Below are 18,339 nucleotides of genomic sequence, written 5' to 3'. Positions count from 1 at the left end.
CTCTGTCCTGGACGATCGGCATATCCGAGCACTTCTAAAATTGCCACGCCCAAAATTTACCCGCTCGATAGGTAATAAAGGGATGGTGCGAGATCCACCCTCAACGGCATTGTAATCTAATCCAGACTTTTCGGGTTTCCTTGGGGGTTTTCCCTGGGATATAAGTTATAATCGTTGCTCCTTCATGCTGTCACTTTGACGAGGTGGCGGCGGTTGGGAAACGCTCAAATTTAGACCTACACAGTCAAGACAGCCTCCGTTGTCCTGAGGCACCTCTGCTCGACACTGCATTGCGGTCGCTTTGTATTGTCCGACAAGAGCAAGTCGCGTGGCAATTTGCAAGTCACCATCAACGCTGGTTGGGCGCCACAGCGCTCTCGGGCATTTCGAGTACCATCCACCTTGGAACACCGTTGGCGAGATCGACATTTCAAGCACCCGCCACTGGTGAGTAAAAGGCGCCCATTTTGCCAAAATACTCGCACAAAGAAACGTCATTCTGCTGGACGCCTTTGTCTGGAAAATTTTCCCCGAGTATCTCTCCGTCCTCTTCCCTCTCTTAGATGCTGTAGGGTAGGGCAGGCGTACTCGTATGGTATGTTGGCCATCTTGGCCACCTTTGCGCGCAATGGTTTGTACGAGTGTATGAATAGCACTCTTTTGCATGTATAATCTTGTGTGAATTCTCGAACTCTCTTATCAACTCAAAAGCAACAACCCGGCATCGTATGCTGGCTGGCCAGGTGCGACAATCATGCAATGCTGTCCAGGCTCGCAGCTGGTAACATCGGCACATCAACCTGCACCTGCCATTACTCTATCTGCGAGCTAACAACATTTGCCCATCTTGGAATCCCATCTACTACCTATCAACCAACAACCATCAAATATATTCTGTATCCAATATCTAGTCGGCGTCTCGCCTTTGCTTTCGTTTGCCATCATTTGGGCACATACTGGCTGTCATCATCGCCAATCATCCTCGCCGCATTCCAACCTGGCATCATCAGAACCTCTTCGAATTTTACACACCATCAACACCCGCTTGCATGGAGATGGCATTCGAAACGGAGCGCAGAGGTGAATGGCACTGGCCCGCATCTCGTGAAGAGAGTGGACCCATTCCCCCTTCGTTTGAGGATGCTTGTCTCTGTCCCTGCACCGTGTACAGCCGCAGCTGGGCGCGCTTGAAGGCCGCCTTCGCTGGCCACGACGCCCAGCAAGATCCGAACCTTGGCTGGTGCAACTCGGACTGCTGCTGCTTTGTGGCTTGCTTCCCACGTAGGTATAGTGTGGCTTATTGTGTATGGATCGGCTAACACGGCAAGTCTATGGCTTCACTATTGCCCAATTGCAATCAACTGTTCGAGCAGTCTACGATATCAAAGGCAGTCCTGGGCATGACTCGATAGACGCAGTCTGCTCTCCATGCACAACACTTCGACGAACGGAGTATGAGATCATGATTCGAGAGAAGCATCATCGGCAGCGCCATCGCGCTCATATTCCATCCTATATAAGTCAAGGGTCCTTGGCCTATACAAGTCAAGGGTCCATGGCCTACGCTCACTCAAACGCCGGCACTCCATCGAGCACCCAGCCGGAACAGTCGTACGAGGAACTCAAGAACCCTATCCCTTCTATAAAGATAGATGCAGTTGGAGTTACCGTGCTGCGGTATGTTATCCTCCTTGCTAGCCATGGAACAAAGCTCATACTCTGAAGTCAACCGGCCGATAGAAACATTCCCATGATCAATATTACATCTCCTCAAGTTGTTATCGAAAATTCAAGCCCATCACAGTCAGTATTGTGTGCGGCCGATCCACAAGTTGCGTCGGGCCATATCATTCAGCCAGAGCATACCCTCGAAGACGACCCAACCGTCGTTGTCGCGTGGGGCGGCAAGATCAAGGAGCATCAACTGCAGCATGACCCTCGTTCCGAAACTAGTTCGCTGCAGAGAGCAAAAGAGCACGATCTAAAAGAAGACGTTAGCCATGAAAAACCGAGGCCGAATCCGGAGCATACCCTTGTCGAGTGCACTGACGGAACTATCTCGCCACCTTCGGGATTCGTCCAGACCAGCACAGACTTGTTCTCTATGGAAGAGGTACCAGAGCATACAGGTATCAGCATCGGAGCATCCTGTCTCGTAGACGATGACTCGAAGACGCAGTCCGCTACGAGGCATTCCCCTGTCGTTCCTGCTTTCAAGCCAGGTGAAAGATCAGACAAGGCCAGCGTGTAGTGATGTGCTTTGCACCAATACGAAGACCATTATAAAACTGTGGCACTGCAGATATAGCTTATTGAATACATTTCATATCGCCCAAAAAAAGAGGCAGCGGTTTGGTGACATAAAGCCCGCGAGCCGTTTATCGTGACTACAATGATCGGGTGGGTGGGATTACCACTTGGCGAACTTGCTGGAGGTAATCAAGCAAGCAATTTGCGATTAAGTCTTTTCAGATTATAGGTGACATGAGAATCAATGACGTGACACATGGCATTGGGGCTTGGGTCAACATCTGAAGATGATAGCCTAACATTGGCTTGCCACGGGGTAGAGGCGCTGCTAGTACCAGTGAAGCCGTCACGTTTGATGGCCCAGTGACCTCATTGAGGCGATTGACATACCTCTATATAAGATAGTAGACAATGGTAAGTCAGTGCTGGAGCTGGGAGAGGGGGGGGGGGGGGGTGATTGGCGCAGGCGAATCAGTGCCAGACATTGGCTGGAGTGCAGTCTTGTTGACAGCAGAGAGCGCTTGCCTGTCGCGAGCTACAATCTGGGCAAAGTCCAAGCTTTTGAGTTTTGTGGTTCTTGACGAGGAAGACTGACGGATGTGGGTGGGAAGCGCCTCGAGCTCGTGAGGCTGGCGCATTGAAGACGAAGCTACACTTTTTGAGCCAAGGCCATGCGGAACATCTTACATCATTATAGGCCAGAAATGGCCGGCAAAGGCGGCGCGTAGGAGCCAGGCAGTCCACGGGAGCGCCTAGAGAATACGATTGAATTAGAAGGGGTGGCCATGGTGTGCTGCTCTCACAGTGCTATGAGCGCGTTTTTTTCTTCAGGCCGAGAAAAGGACGCGACGCGACGCTTTAATACTTGAAAGACCGGGGAAACGAGGGCTTTCCTGGGCCGACAGCAGGCTTCTGAAACTCGTTGTGCGTTGGAAGCCATGGAGGAGGACCGGTCGCGATATCTGGCCGGGCGGGGAAGAGGCTCGGCGACGGTGGATGGCACCACGACATCCGCGGAACGCTGGCATGCCTGTCTGTTTGAACAGTGTCACATGACTTGCTATAGATACGAGCATATGCCAAATTTCATTCACGAGGCCACATTTGTCCTTTCGCTTTTGCAGTGGGCTGTGAGAATCGCTTCATTGGCGCCGTACAAGTCGGCGCTGGTTGGGCCTTGGTAATCGTGGTGGTGGGAATGGTCGCGGATCGGGCGACCTAGTTGCCCGTGAGCGAGAGGTGAGGGGATTACCACTGGGCTATGCTACAGACTATTCGGTAGTTTGAAATATTCAGATGACTGAAGAGAAATACCGTGATAAAAGGGATGGATTGGAGAGCTTTGCGTGCAAACCCGCTAGTAGTGAGACTAGGGCGAGCTTACAAGCTGCAAGGGCCAGACAATAGATCAGATGGTAGAGATGCTGGGCAAGTCAGAAAGAAAAAGCGCGATTCGAAATGATACAGTGACGGGTTTCGACGTGTGAGTGGTGATGAAGAGAGGCGGCGTTGACAATGCCACTGTCTGGTATGCCGCAAGACGATGCGCGTGAGTGGATCGCCCCCGCGACGAATGATGGCGCGAGGATCACAATTGATTATGGGAGTGGACATGCTTCGAGTGGCTTTGAGACGTGGTCAAGGTGATCGTTTCTAGGTGGGGGCTCGCGTGGACCATTACAAACGAACGAAGGATGATTTCTGTCGAGAAGATGAGGTCCAGCTAGCTTTGTACATGATGCGAGATGGACCGCTTCTCATGATTCGAGTCACTGCTGTGGCTCGATTTTGGGTTTGCTGCTGATCTGCGTAAGGAGGGGGAAAGCTGGTTAGGAAACGAGGGGGAGGACCCGGAGGAGGGCCAAGGGCCAAGGACAAAGGGGGGGCATGTCGGAGCTATTCTCGCCTTGCAGGAGGATGGACTGTGCCATTGGTTCTAAGCAGGTTGTAGACTGCAGTAGCATGACGGCGGCCATGGTTGCAGTAGCAGCCAAGGTTGAGAAAAAAAAGAATTAAAAATCGGGCTTGCATGTTCGTGTTGGATTCGCGTCCTTTTGCTTTTGGCAAATTATGCAGGGGTTGTGACAATCTTGCACAAGAGTTGTACAGATGCGGGTAGATGCGAGGAGAGGACAAGAGCGATGATGTTTGCGTTGCACATTGTTTAAGAGGAGGACGAAAATCAAGGAAAAGAGGATGTACAGCAGTACAAAAGTACAGAAGTGTAGGAGTAGAGGAATACAGAAGAGGCTATGCAGATGCAAGTGGAAGCCAAAGGGGGCAGTAATGCGAGGAATAGTGCAGGTTGGTGATGCACAAAGGAATGATCAAGTAAAGCCGAGAAAAAGGTGGGTGAGCCTGTGCGAGGTCGACAATGGACAATAGCGCCATATCGTCTTGGTTTTGGATGGCAATCAAACAGCCTCTTTATCGTATGCAGAAGGGCTTGCATAATAACGGCATATAACTAATGAAAGATCATGAAAACGCGCCTGGCCAAGCACCCAAGCAAGGGAGCGCGACGGGCACAGCTGGGCATTGTTGGACTTCCCCACCCACACCAAGTTCTGGTCAGTGGCCAGGCGGCGCCTAGAGGCTAGCGTGCACTACGCCAGCGAAATCGAACGGCGCTGGCTTTCAATGTAATTTCGTTGCGTGTCTGTTGAAGCCGTTTCTCCCTCGACATCATCGTGCTTAATTACTTCCTCTATATTCTTCTCGACTCACTGCTTTTCGGCTTCAACTCTAGCTAAAAAGAGCTGCCCGCCTGGAAAGCAGCACTGTCTCGCTCACTCGCTGCCTAAACACCTGTCCTGCGACCTTCTCAGGCGGCCCACCCCATTGTATTACACGGCCACAGCGTCTGGGACTTGCGTTTTTTAGCGTCCTTGCACCGCAGCTGTTCACACCACAGCTCCCACACGTCCCACGTTCCACCAGCGCGCCCGCGTCCTAAGGTACTACTTTTGCCTTGTCCCACGCTACACTTAACCCCGTTGCGCCCCCCATCCCTCCCATCACTTCGATCTCTCGCTTCCTCCTCCTCTTCGTCCAACCTCAACGCCTCAAATGCTGGGCTGGCGACGACGATTTTGGCCAGATATCGTGCAACGTCAATACAGTATTTATACGACTCATCCCTGGCCCAGTCGACAAAGTATTCTTCACAACGATTAAGGAACGTCAGAACGTCAGATCGATTACAACAGCTCCAAAAGCTACGACTCCACAGCACTCGCCTTCTTTCCCACATACTTGGGAACTTTCAAACTTTTACAAACTTTCTTCTTTTTAAAACTTTTCAAATTTAAATTTAACAACTTGCAAAAATGGCCGCCATCGCTAGACAGCCTTTTGCTCCTCTCGACGGTGCCCGCCTTTCAGGCCTCGTCAGCGGCAAGAACCGCCAGAATGGTACGTCTTCTTGTGCATCACCCACATGTTTAACTTGCGATACAAAAGAGCTTGCTGGTTGCGAGTCTCCTTGCATGATAATCATTTGAACATGGGCTAACAAATCTTACAGCGGTCAACACTGTGAGCAAGCGCAAAGCAGACTTGCTCGCCAACGACTGGGAGAACATAGCCCCAGCCGTTTTTAACAAGCGCAGCAAGGGCATCGCCCCTTGCCTGAGCATCGCGAAGCCTTCGGGCTTCGCTCTCAACACACACTTCTCGTCGGCCACACTGCCCGACATTCTTTCCCTTTCGAGCCCCGCCCGGGTCTCGACCCCCCGCCAGACGCTGATTCCCAAGTCGCAGCGGGCAAAGCTCGATCGCTCCGCGGCCTCCAAGCCGACTCCCGTTGTTGCTGCTGCAACTTCTCCCGCGGGCCGATCGCCCAAGGCAAAGCGCACCGGGCTGCTCTCCAGCCGCCGCCTCCCCGCTGCTTCTCTGACCGGCTCCGTCAAGGCCAAGCTATGGTCCATCGATGGTGCCCTGAAGAGCACCATCAAGCCAGCCAACCGCCACGGCAAGAGCAAGAGCCGTCTCAGCCGTGGCAAGGACATCGGCTCAAAGGCAGCGTGGTTCTTCGAGATCCACGAGGACACCCCGGAGCAGGAAATGACAAACCTGCTCCAGCACAGCACCTGCACGCTGGACATCTCCTCGGACGAGGAGACAAGTGCAAAGGCGAAGCGCGACCGCGATGACGGTTGCGACAAGGAGAACGTCGCCCCTCCTGGGTATGCTGCCCAGGCACCCCCCGCCACCCCCCGCAGCTCGACCAAGCTCTCAGAGCGAACACCGCTGGCCGAGCTGGACCCCCGCGACTTCTACGCGGAGGGTTGCGATGAGACTTCGGTGTTCCTCGTCGACGAGGACGAGGAGACCGAGATTGAGGACAACTCGGCCTTCACAGGTTTCGAGTTTGCGCCAAAGCTCGGCAATGCTTCTCTGGATCCGATCCTGGAGAAGCTCGATGAGCTTGTCGAGAAGCCCGCCGAGGGCTCTACAAAGGCCGCTGTCCTGGAGCCCATCGAGGGCATCCAGGAGAATTTTGAGCTTTGGGAGAGTGGCAGCGCCAAGGACGAGGCGGAAGCGACTGTTTGAATGTGAGGCTGTGACTGGAGTGCTCGCTTGCCTTGTGTCTTGGAGACATGAGCTTTCTTGCACACCGGAAGCACACACATTGAACGGTGCTGACGCCGAGACCTCCGCCTGCCTACACGGCGTCGAGAGCGTTTGATGGAGAAGTCACTGGAGTGCTCGCCTGTCTTGTGTCTAGAGGACATGAGCTTGCCTGCACACCGGATGCATGCACATCAAACGGCATAAAAAAGAAAAAAGCCGACTCCCCTGCTTGCTTTCGGTCTCATGCACGCCGCTTCCCAAGCCTTGAAGTCTTGGGTGGCTGGTGCAAGAGCCGGGCAGTGCTCCGCAGAACGACAATCCGCAAAGCTCGAGGCTTTCGCCGATTCGTGCTCGCCGGCAGTCCACTCGCCATAAAGCAACGCAGCGCCACCTACAGCAGCGCCGCCGCACAGCAGAGCCAGGCTTTGGCCCCCGGGATACTAACATTTACAGGTGACGGAAAGAGAGACGGCGGCCAAAAAAAAAAAAAAAAATGGCCCAGACAGGGCAGGACATGATGGAATGGGACATGCGTGCAATGACGGATCATCATATGCACGGTAAGTTTGAAAATATTTGTTACGACATAAATTGTTACGACAGTCCAAAAAGGACTTGATGGGAATTCGGATGCGCGTGCGATCATGGCCACCATGCGCACGGTAAGTTTTGACATTCGGTATATGGGAAGCATGTTTTTGTTTAGATTTCTTGTTTGGGAACGGTATGGATATTTGGAACGGTTTTCAGGAGTATCTGCACGGGATCATGAGCGAGTTTATCAGTTTACTTAATTGAGTGCCTTTGATACTTTTTTAAACCCCCCTTGCGACACAGAAACCATGTGTAGAAGTACATGTGAGAACGTGACTGTGAATGAGCTTGTACCTAAGGAGATGGCTCTTGAACGTGGCTTAACAAAAAGAGTGCTGCGATAGGCTGCTGAGGAAGACGATGTCGCCAGCGAACAACCAGTAACGCGTGCGGCCCCACTCCACTTTACACATCCCATCGTATCTGGTGGTGCATCTTATACTTTGGCCAAGCAACCAACATTTCATTTGCCAACTTTATTGCAATTGTGGGCGGCTATATGGGCTCTTGACAGTAACTTGCCCGAGCCTTGTAAAGAACAGAGAAACAGCTCACAGCATGTCGGCGACTGATGGAGAAGCAGCCGCGAAGCCGCAACGCGGCGCGTTCATTGTTCTCGAGGGCCTGGACCGCAGCGGCAAGACGACGCAGGTGAAGCTCCTGGAGCAGAAGTTCATAGAGCAGGGCAGACTGGTCAAGCTGATGCGCTTTCCAGGTGAGTTTGCTCCGTGACATGACAGGCTCGTATATGACTGGTGATGGCGTCTTATGGCGCGTTGGCTGATGGCGCTGTATAAAGCGTGACTTTTGAAAAGTTTGACTAATGTCGAAACCTGTAGACCGCACAACGCCGGTAGGTCAAATGATTGATTCGTACCTCAAGAGCGCCGTTCGAATGGACGATCATGCGATTCACCTGCTCTTTAGCGCCAACCGCTGGGAGGCTGCGTACGATTTCCCATTCCGCCCCCCGCATCACCAAGCCGCAAGATTACAAGCTAACACAAGCATGCACATGTAGGGAAGAAATAAAATCACTACTTGAGTCCGGCACCAACATTGTCTGCGACCGCTACACGCACTCGGGCATGGTCTACTCGGCCGCCAAGGGCCTCCCGGGGCTGCGCCTGCCCTGGGCGCGCGCCCCAGACGTCGGGCTCCCGCGGCCGGACCGCGTCGTATTCCTGGACCTTGACGAGACGACAGCGCGGGCGCGCGGGGGTTGGGGCGACGAGGTGTATGAAAAGGCGGCGATGCAGCGGCAGGTCAGGCGGCTGTTTGGCGCGTTGGCGAATGGAGGGAGGGATGGGAACGGGGAGCTGGTGGAGGGGCTGACGGGGGAGGAGGGGTGGTTGAGCGAGGAAGGGGATTTGAGGATGGTGAGTGCAGAGGGAACGGTGGAGGAGGTGGCGAAGAGAGTGTGGGAGGTGGTGGATGGAGTGAGGGGGAGGGGGAGAGTGTTGGAGTGATGCTGGTGGTGAGAGGTCTGCAATGGCGATGGTAGACGGTGGTGGGATTTTCTTTGGATTATCGGGCTATTGAATAGGATAGAATATAGAAAACAAGATGATGTGATTTATGTGCACATCTGAGGACCGAGGAAGAGATGCTGCACGACTACGCGGTCAAGAGCGCAGGTTGATAAGTCACTTTCGCTCCGCTTTATATCAACCAAGATACTCGGAGTGGTCTAGTTGGTTCATGGCGTTCGACTGTAATTGAATAATTGTCATCGAAAAGTCGGCGGTTCGACTCCGTCCTCTGAGATTGGTCTTTTTTTTTTTGCTCCTGCACCATCATTACTCGCGCCGTGGGATGTTGGTGGGAGAACCGAAGGTTGCTGCGAAGCATGGCATGCATCGTGTGTCGTGAGGCTTGTACATTTTTGTGCGGTAAGTTTAGGGACAATCATGTTTACGCCGCCACCTCTTTGGGTTGATGGGCCATTCTAGTAAAAGGACTTGTTTCTGCAAAGCATGTTACACTGTATGCGGCATATTCTTCTAGGCGAATATGACGGCGGATTGTGTGATACAGGAATGCGCATCTGGTGGAGATTTCTTTATGAAAGAAATGTAAATGTTATGCATGCATGGCATATTTCAACACCAAACACCCGTTTCAACGATATCAACGCTCTCTCTCTCTCTCTCGCTCGCTCGCTCTAAAAATACTGGAAAAGAGGATCAAATAAAAACCCGCCACGATGCGCGCCGCCACGCGTCCACCCCCAAAGACTCGACAGCACACCACTCCCATGCCCTTTTGAAAGCTGATAGTACGCCTGCCACGCCGCCACGCCAGCCGCCGCCAGGATGGCGGCCCACGAGAGCCCGGCGGTCAGGAGCACGCGCCGCGCGACTGCGTCGGCCTCGGCGGCGTCATTGGCCCGCGGAAAGGGCATGTCCGGCGCGGGCACGCCGAGGAAATAGGCGAGCGGCTTCCAGCCCTCGTGCAAGTCCATTTCCAGGAAGCGTCCGGGAGGCGCGTGTTCACGTACCCAGTCATTGTGCTTGTCCAGCATTTCTACTCAGCCAATTTCTAATGAGCGAAAGGTTCTTCTCCAGCTACCAATACAATGGGTCAAAACACGTACCTGGTGTGAATCCTTCGCCGATTCTCGTCATCTCTCTGGTCTGGATGTTAGCTCTCGCAATGATGGCATGGTTGACGTGTTTGGGAGCAAGTCGCAACTCACCTCTTGGTCGCCCAACGCAGATAGGTCGGTAGCCAGCGCCATGTCGGGCACGGCCAGAGCAGCACGTCGAGCGCACGCATCGGCACCGTCAGGTTGTTTACGATGGGCGCCATGCTCGCATACCACCGGGCGCGATCGCGAGTGACAAGCACGACCTTGGCGTTGGGGTACAGCGCCAGCAGCTCCGGGAGTAGCATGTAGGCAGGAGCGTCGGCGACGGCGGCGTAGCCGGCGAGGGTGCGGCGCAGGCCCGCGGAGAAGAGAGCGGGATCGCGGCCGTCCAACGAGATGATGCGACACCATTCGCGCATCCATGCTAGTGGAGGTGTATGTGTGGTCAGTGTTGGTTGATTTTGGCGGGTGAGAAGTAGGGAGAAGGGACCGGGACGTACCGTCTTCACGTTGAAAGAAGTGGTTGCCCCCGTGGAAGACGGGGCCTTGGAGGAGATGCTCGAGGGCAATGGAGATGGAGGTTGTGCCGGTGCGGGAGTAGCCGACGGCGATGACCTGGACCTGGCGGGACTTGTCCTGCGGGACGGAGGGAACGCCCCCCATCTTGTGTTGTGATGTAATGTATACAGATTTAGAAAAGCGCTGGGATATTCCACTCGAGAAAGGGTGCTGGTCCGGCGTTGATGAGACTCAGATTATGCCAACCACTAGGAAAGTCGTCGCGCGGAAGACGATGAACGTTTACTATGCTGTGTAGATGGCGACGTAGTACGACGTAAAAGGGAACGGGATGCAACGGCGATATGTCAATTCAGTATTGAACAATGAAAGGAAAAGAGATGTTTACATGACAAGGCCAGACGTTGCAATGAAAAGACACTCGGCCTTTTAATTTTCTGCTTGCGCAGGCTCATTCACATTAGTGCTACAGACAATCCCACATCATTCGCGGGCTCCCGTTGGTCGGTTTCCAAAGGGGGCATGAAACTAAGAATAACCCCACGGTGTCTTATTGGAAAACTTGGCTGACATCTGCTCGCGAGCAAACTGTTTTGCCGTGATTGCAGACAACGGCCGCCAAACACATAACTCGAAGGGCGGGGACCCATGTCAGCGGCCTTGGCTACGGACTCGATCGGGCTGGCGTCTAGTCAAAATTCGCAAGATACCTTGATACATTTCGAAGCGGTCTCGCTGTCGCAGGTTGCTGTCCAGGTGATGTCGGCGATCAATGGAAAAGAGGTTGCAGGGATGGGCTCTGTTACAGGTGGGGGAGTTGGGAGGGAGGCATTGGGGTGCATTCGCTGACGGATGCAGTGCCGGCCGCCATTTCGGGGCTATAAATTCCGCGACTGCCAGCCATTAACCTGTTTGCTTTATATCCTTACTAATAACCGCAGTGAAAGAAAAGAGCACGGCTAGGGGCACGGTCGTGGCCTGGCCTGGCTTACATGAATCAACTGCCGCCGGAGCCTGCTCACAGCCACGTCTGGTCACAAATCTGCCTCGGTTGGAGATAATTATGCCGAACCGGCAAGGGAAAAAAAGGTCAAATCCCGCGTAAATAGGGCCATCTCCAACCGATCTTGTGCTAATAACTAGGACCCTGTACCAAATGCAAGGGCATCGGAGCGCCACCAGTCTTGGCTGACGGATCGACGGTCAAGGGTATCGGACATGTCAATGCTCCACTAAGCTTGTCTTACACCATCAATAATGTTGTTGGGTTGATTTTTTTTTTTTTTTTGAATTCCGAGTTTCGTCTACTGTTCCTGAACTTTGCAGCTCCTTGGACATCCTTTTTGAGATTCCTCACAAGCTTTGCTTACTGGTACATTTGCGTGGCCATCTCGCCCATGCTCAACGGCCATCTCCGTCCAGAGCCCGAGACCCCAACCAGCAAACAATCACTCTTCTAATTAAACACGACCGTCTTGGAGCCATTCAAAAACACCCTCCTGTCCGCGTACCACTTGACGGCTGCCGCCAGCACCTGGCTCTCAATGTTGGACCCTTCCTCGGTCAGCTGCTTAGGCCCCATGCAGTGGTCGACGCGGGTGACGCGCTGCTCGATAATGGGGCCCTCGTCGAGGTCGGCCGTGACAAAGTGCGCCGTGGCACCGATAATCTTGACGCCGCGCTCATAGGCCTGATGGTACGGCTTGGCGCCCTTGAATGACGGCAGGAATGAGTGGTGGATGTTGATGATGCGCCCGCTCATGGCCGTGCACAGCATTGGCGACAGAACCTGCATGTAGCGCGCGAGCACGATGAGCTCAATTTGATGCTCCCGCACGAGTTCCAGGATGCGCGTCTCCTGCTCGGTTTTGGTGTCCTTGGTCACGGGCAGGTGTAGGAACGGGATGTTGTAGCTCTGCGCGAGCGCGGCGAACTCAGGGTGGTTGGACACAATCAATGGGATCTGAAGGCGCGCGCTCCGTGTTAGTTGGGTGGGTTAGCTTGTGTTGTTGCGAGTCGTGGAGTGTATACCTCGATTTGTAGCTGGCCAGTCTTCATGCGGAAGAGAAGGTCGTTGAGGCAGTGGCCAATCTTGGACACCATCAGCAGCACCCGCATCTTGCGCGCTGCCGGGCGGATGTCGTACTCCATTTTGTAGTCGGCGGCCAGCGTGGCAAAGGCCGGATCGAGGTGCGCCGTCGACGTCGGGTCGGCGATGCCCTCAGCAGCAGGAGCAGGGCCAAAATGCACGCGCATGAAGAAGCGCTCCGATACGGGGTCGCTGAACTGCTGCAGGTCCAGGACGTTGTGCCCATGCGAGGCAAAGACACCAGTGACGGCGTGAACGATGCCAGGTCTGTCCGGGCAGGACAAGGTGAGGATGTGGTCGTTGGCAGCCATTGCGTCTGTGCTTGCGGTTCCTGTAGTATCACTTTGTGAAAGAAAAGGAGTCAAGATTGAGAATGCAAAAGCTTCTTGGTCAACAACAGTGGTATATTAATGAGTGTTGAGCCTCGAAGCTAGCAAAAGTCTGCGTAAAATTGTGACACAAAGAACGCTTTTGTCCAACTTGGGTGCCTACGAGAGAGAAAGAGACGACAAAAATGCGGGTGAGGGGGAGCAAGAATGAAGAGGGAATAAGATGGGTTTCGAGGTGAATGACTCTTGTCTTCCGGGAGCGGCAGTGGTGTTTTTAAGCATCTTTCGAGTTTTTGTGCTCCACATCCGGGCTTGAAGCCCCTGGTAGCGACGACTTCGGGGACAATTCGGTGTTTCGGGTTAGAGCAACAGTGTCCGTGTTCATCGGAGTAGCGACGACGACAGAGCACGATAGGGAAAAAAAAAAGAAACGGCAATCAGATAAAATCGACGCCTTTTCGATCAATCATGATTTAGCATCCCCTCGATCGGCGACGCAACGGGACGGCGGCCGCTGTCCAGCTCTGGCGGGGCGCTCTGCAGATTGTTTTACCTAACACTTTTACACGGGCGGCCCTACGCCGGACACAAGGTACCTGGCTCAAGCCAGCAAATGGCATCACTGACAAAGTACCTCACGTCTAGCAGCTGCCAGCTCCCCGGACGAGGCTGCAGCTGGCTACAGCTGCACTGAAACAAGGCGCTGAAGCCCTGCGCCTCGGTGCTTCGCCTGTCACCACTCATCTACCTAACCATGTCTACATCCCGTGGTGGCATTCCACCCTGTCTCCCCCGCACAGCCGTTCCTCCATCGCCGTTTCGGCTTCGTTCATTGTTACTCGCCAATAAGCGCCCTTGGGAGTCAAGTAGAGGAGAGCTGGGCCGCCCTGCGCACGAACCTCCACATGTCTGCTCCGCTGGCCTTCCTCATAGACGACGACGACTTTGACCTAGCCGCAGACGATGTATGGACTGCCGATGACTTCGACGCCTCGGGTGAGAGCTCGCCGCGTTGTGAGGGCTCCCCTCCTCGCGACTTACCCGTTGCCAGCGACGTTACCTGGGGTGAAGGCCATGCGGCGCTGCGTCCCCATACCCAGATCCATCGGCGATGCGGCACGTGTCAGATGCCGTTTCGCCAATATGACCGCATGCTAGCCAGTGAGTAGCTCTATTACTGGGCTTACTTGGGGAACTCGCACGGCTCGTATGCTAACATTTACAGTCACGCGGAGAGGAGGCCGTCTCCAGGTATACGATGCCCAAACGGCCACGGCGCGGCCCTTTGCCAAGCAGTGGTACAAGGTCAAGGCCACCTTTTGCAAGCTCCCCGGCTGCAGCACCTGCCAGATGAGCCACGAGAGTGCCACAGTCCACGTCGACTGCTTCAAGCTCTTTGTCAAGGAGTGCACCGCCCCGGACAAGATCCACCGCCTCTGGCTGGCCTCGATCGTCATGGATCCATGGCTGCAGTGTCGCGACACGGCCTTGCCGTACAATTTCCAGGAGCGCATGTCCAGCGAGGACGCCGCCCGCGCCTGGGGGATGCCCCTGGCTGCACGCTTGCCACCTGAGATTTGCCTCGTCATCCTCGGCAAGACGCGTGATACCCTCTTCACCAAGTACATTGCCGTCATGAGCCGCGCGAGAGAGCTGTCCGAGGCGGCGTCGCCGAGCCAGCCGCCCGTTTCTATGAGCCTCAACGACATTCGGTATTGGTCCCGGGGCATGGCGTGGCCGATGCAGATGGAGGAGCAGACAGAGGATGAGCTCATCCGGATCACAATTGATTCCAGTGGTATTCAGCGGATCGAGCGCCTCGACAAGATTGGCGATCCAATGCACTCGACCCATCTTCGCAAGCTCTTTGTGGTGGAGGAATCATACAAGCTTGAACTAGTCAAGGCATCGCTTTTTGTAAGTCTGATGATCTCATTTCCCGATTTCAACGTACTGACTTATTCTAGGGTGGCCACTGTCGTCTCACCGTACCCGATCATGTCAACCTAATTTTATGGGACAATCCCATGCCGCTCAAACTATACGCTTCACTGCGTCTTCCCCAAGATCACGAGTTCCGCAGGTTTTCCTCAATAGACACGGCCAATTGCTTTGGCCTCACATTCTTCTTTCACGTTGGCCACATCGTTGCAGTGCATCCTCATTTAAAAACATCCTGGGATCGAGATGCACGACGTACATTCGAAACTCTCCCTCTGATGCACCAAAAGGCCGTACTCTGGATATATGTTCCTTTCCCTGCAGGGGAGGAACTCAGAGGATACTGCTTGCGAAATCGCAAGACTAAAGAAGATGATCAAGACATTGGTCCTTGTCTCGCTGTATGTCTTGATTTGCTGAGAACAAAGACTACTCACTAACCTAACCTCAGCTCTACATGAGGCAGCAAGGCATCATTGAAATTGGCTACAGATACCCTCTGGCCGAGGAATACACCATATGCCGCACCAAGAATAGGCCGTTTTTGATCCACAATATACGTACCGGATATCTACGCCCCCATCCGCAGATGATTGAACAGGAGCAACTTTCTGGTGTCGCGGTTGGGGCCACCTATCCTGGCCACTTTCAGCGTAAGACGGCTGAGCCATCTGCTCAAGGGCGGATGGACAGGCTCCTCCGTCCTCTTCGGTACGAGGTTTACTCCACAGCTCGCCTTGAAATGGTCCGACTTGCAGTGGTATATAATGACCCATTGACGCACTGTTGCAGAGGCATCATGTTCTACTACGACTGCGGCAAAAGGCGAGCAGTGGGGGAATGCCGCATTGGTGTCGACGTCGCAAGAAGCTGTGCAAATCCTACCCACTTCATGTACGCAGAAAAGGAATACATTCTTCCAGACTCTCGCACTCGCTATGAGGGGACGGTGCTTGAAATGGTCGATGATGTGAATCGGGCCTATGCGCGCAACCCCGTCATCAACTCCATCTCTGCCGCATGGAGACCGGCGGCCATGTCTGGACGGCTCGAGTTTCGATTTGCATTTGGGTCCACAAACATTCGCGTCTACAGGGAGTAGTCGCCATCGCCGCTACCGCTATGCCAATAGCAGATCCATTAGCTGCGGCGCTTGGCTCACCCAGTCGGACTTGAGGATGCGACCCACGCCCTTGCGCACGTATACGCCGCCCTTCTTTTCTATCCAGAGCACATTGTACGTCTCCATGTTGTTGATGTATGACTCTGAGATGGCGACGAGCTCGCACGAGATGACAGTCTTGGCATCTACGGCATGACTGCCTAGCTTCTTGCACGGGGTGAGCACTCCCACACACTCTCCGGAAGCGCCTACCAGCGGAACGCCCTCGTCGCCATAATACTCCAGGACGTTGAATACGGCTCGTTCTGGTCGGGCATGAAGAAGATGGTGGTGCATGATACCAGTGCCTTCCGGGAATGCGGGCTCGCCTGCAGACACTGGGCCGTCATTCTCAAGACTCATGCTTGCCATGAGCGCCTGCAGGTCTGCCGCCGTGGCGAACTTTTTCTCAGGCTGCTGTTTCTCCAGCGAGAGCACCGGCGACCATTGTTTCACATCGCCGCGGCAGTACTTCCACCGTACGAGCGGCCGCACTCCTTCCTTGGCCGCGGAGAAGTCAGGAAACGCAATGTTGCCGTCATATGCGGCCCACGCCCACGTCGGCGCTATACCGGCTCCATGGCGCCGACGCTTCGGCACGCGCTCACCCACCATGCCCTCATTGTACCATAGCAGAGCCGTATCAAAGAACATGACTGGTAGACAGCACACGAAGCCCCCCAGAAACGTAGTCTGCAGCACCGTGAGAATGCCCGCAAACGCGTCCATTGCGTCCTCCGGATAGCTCAGCCGCCGCCGGTTGTACTGCTTCACGTGGGCCTCGTAGTCACGAAACGTCGGGTCCATGTGGAACGAGAAGCCCTCGGCGACGACGGCCGTGTTGCGCGCACATTGCGCCTCGACCGCCCGCACGCCCTCGAGCCACACGTTGCAGTGGCACTCCCAGGTGACTTCGCTATCGCTGAGGATAATGAGCCGCCGCGAAAAGATTTGCTCCTGAAACGTCCACGCGCGCGAATTCCACGCCGAGCGCTGCATGGCGTCCATGTGCTGACGCACCGCTGCCGCCAGAGACCCCGGCCGACGCACGTACGACGGCGTGTAGGGCGCGCCGCCGCGAGCGCGCTGCATCGGGGGCGTGACATCCTGGATGCCGCACAAGCCGTGGTGCGCGGCGCCGTGAGCAACGACGATGGTGGCGTAGGCGTTGGCGTAGATGCTGCCCATGCGGGCAAGGTGCTCCTGCTTGTGGGCGTCGTCGTCTTGCACAATGCACAGCGCGTCGACCCAGAGGTACGGCTCGTCGAGACGGTCGGCGAATTCAATCACGTCGGCTACGGTGCGGGCTATGGCTTCCAGACCTGCGAGCTTGTTGTCACTCTTACGCGCGCCAGCCTCCCCACTGCCCCTTTTGGCAAGCAACGACGAGGGAGCGAGGGCGCCGTCGCGCTGCAGCGACTCGACGTTGCTCGTCAGCGTCTGAAAGGCGGCGTGCGGGCCCCAGACGTAGCTGAGCGCCAGGTACCGCTGGCCGGGCGTGGCCTCGACGAGGCAGCGTCGCGCAGTGTCGACGAGCCATTTGGGGTGGTGGGCGAAGATGGTCTTGCTCTGCTCGGACAGCTGGCAGTGCGCGGTGTGTTGGGCGTCGCAGTGGTCGAGCCACTGGCGGATGCTGTCGAACTTGATCCACGGCCCGAGGCAGCGCTCCGGCATGAGCTTGTCCCGGAGATCCTCGAGCTTGTCCTCATAGAGAATCGGCGGAGCCTTGGCGGGATTTTGCGCGCGACGAGCGCTTAGGCAGAGGAGAAAACGTCGTCAGTCGCTCTATAATTATACTACACGGGGCCCGGGACAATACTCACTCGTCGATGGCGACCGTCTCGGCGCAGATGCGGTCCGCATGCAGCACGAGGCGCGTGAGCTCTGCATCGTCAAACACCCACTCGGTGATGACGGTCCGGGTCGTGGTGCCATTGTCGGCGTCGGTGCGGCTGCGCGCGCGCTCTTGGAGCCGCACGCGAATCTCGTGCAGCCATGGCGTCGCGGCGGCGAGGATGCGTGTCTGCTCGCTGGGATGGATGGCGGAGCGCAGGATCCAGCAGGTGCGGTCGGCGACGCGCCGGACGCTCGCAGCGAGGAGGTCCGCGTAGGCGCGCTCGTCGGGGCGCGGCGTCTCGAGGGCCTCTTCGAGGAGCCGGGCGGTGTGCTCGGCGAGTTGTCGCAGCGTGGCCTCGCGGTGGACGGTGAGGCTCCGGTCCACGGGGGCGGGCTGGGTGACCATGTCTAGGAGTGCTCTGCAGCCATGGTTTCTAATCTAAGAAGAATATCA

General features: G+C 55.2%; 7 protein-coding genes across 7 annotated transcripts; 4 read left to right on the top strand and 3 right to left on the bottom strand.

The window, feature by feature from the left end:
• Positions 1 to 1,555: 1,555 nt before the first annotated feature.
• BBA_03678 (uncharacterized protein) lies at positions 1,556 to 2,251 on the top strand (the record flags this gene model as incomplete). Its single annotated transcript, XM_008598775.1, has 2 exons — positions 1,556 to 1,677; positions 1,726 to 2,251. The coding sequence occupies 2 exons, from the start codon at positions 1,556 to 1,558 to the stop codon at positions 2,249 to 2,251; spliced, it is 648 nt and encodes a 215-aa protein (XP_008596997.1).
• A 3,328-nt stretch (positions 2,252 to 5,579) lies between these two features.
• BBA_03677 (uncharacterized protein) lies at positions 5,580 to 6,804 on the top strand (the record flags this gene model as incomplete). Its single annotated transcript, XM_008598774.1, has 2 exons — positions 5,580 to 5,664; positions 5,777 to 6,804. 2 exons carry the CDS (start codon positions 5,580 to 5,582, stop codon positions 6,802 to 6,804), a joined length of 1,113 nt encoding a protein of 370 aa, XP_008596996.1.
• Positions 6,805 to 7,977: 1,173 nt separating this feature from the next.
• On the top strand, positions 7,978 to 8,888 carry BBA_03676 (thymidylate kinase; the record flags this gene model as incomplete). Its single annotated transcript, XM_008598773.1, has 3 exons — positions 7,978 to 8,134; positions 8,259 to 8,367; positions 8,441 to 8,888. The coding sequence occupies 3 exons, from the start codon at positions 7,978 to 7,980 to the stop codon at positions 8,886 to 8,888; spliced, it is 714 nt and encodes a 237-aa protein (XP_008596995.1).
• A 695-nt stretch (positions 8,889 to 9,583) lies between these two features.
• Positions 9,584 to 10,672, bottom strand: BBA_03675 (NAD dependent epimerase/dehydratase; the record flags this gene model as incomplete). Its single annotated transcript, XM_008598772.1, has 4 exons — positions 9,584 to 9,945; positions 10,016 to 10,050; positions 10,118 to 10,433; positions 10,510 to 10,672. The coding sequence occupies 4 exons, from the start codon at positions 10,670 to 10,672 to the stop codon at positions 9,584 to 9,586; spliced, it is 876 nt and encodes a 291-aa protein (XP_008596994.1).
• A 1,312-nt stretch (positions 10,673 to 11,984) lies between these two features.
• Positions 11,985 to 12,928, bottom strand: BBA_03674 (Formyl transferase; the record flags this gene model as incomplete). Its single annotated transcript, XM_008598771.1, has 2 exons — positions 11,985 to 12,491; positions 12,560 to 12,928. 2 exons carry the CDS (start codon positions 12,926 to 12,928, stop codon positions 11,985 to 11,987), a joined length of 876 nt encoding a protein of 291 aa, XP_008596993.1.
• A 923-nt stretch (positions 12,929 to 13,851) lies between these two features.
• Positions 13,852 to 15,989, top strand: BBA_03673 (uncharacterized protein; the record flags this gene model as incomplete). The annotated part of the gene is made up of 4 exons (XM_008598770.1): positions 13,852 to 14,107; positions 14,172 to 14,863; positions 14,914 to 15,288; positions 15,339 to 15,989. 4 exons carry the CDS (start codon positions 13,852 to 13,854, stop codon positions 15,987 to 15,989), a joined length of 1,974 nt encoding a protein of 657 aa, XP_008596992.1.
• Positions 15,990 to 16,007: 18 nt separating this feature from the next.
• BBA_03672 (heterokaryon incompatibility protein) lies at positions 16,008 to 18,291 on the bottom strand (the record flags this gene model as incomplete). The annotated part of the gene is made up of 2 exons (XM_008598769.1): positions 16,008 to 17,802; positions 17,873 to 18,291. The coding sequence occupies 2 exons, from the start codon at positions 18,289 to 18,291 to the stop codon at positions 16,008 to 16,010; spliced, it is 2,214 nt and encodes a 737-aa protein (XP_008596991.1).
• Between the last annotated feature and the right edge of the window lie 48 nt (positions 18,292 to 18,339).

Source organism: Beauveria bassiana, assembly GCF_000280675.1.
Source record: "Beauveria bassiana ARSEF 2860 unplaced genomic scaffold BBA_S00008, whole genome shotgun sequence".
Taxonomy (NCBI): Eukaryota; Fungi; Ascomycota; class Sordariomycetes; order Hypocreales; family Cordycipitaceae; genus Beauveria; species Beauveria bassiana.
The sequence above is the reverse complement of the archived record's forward strand: the minus strand, read 5'-3'. Positions and strand labels throughout refer to the sequence as shown.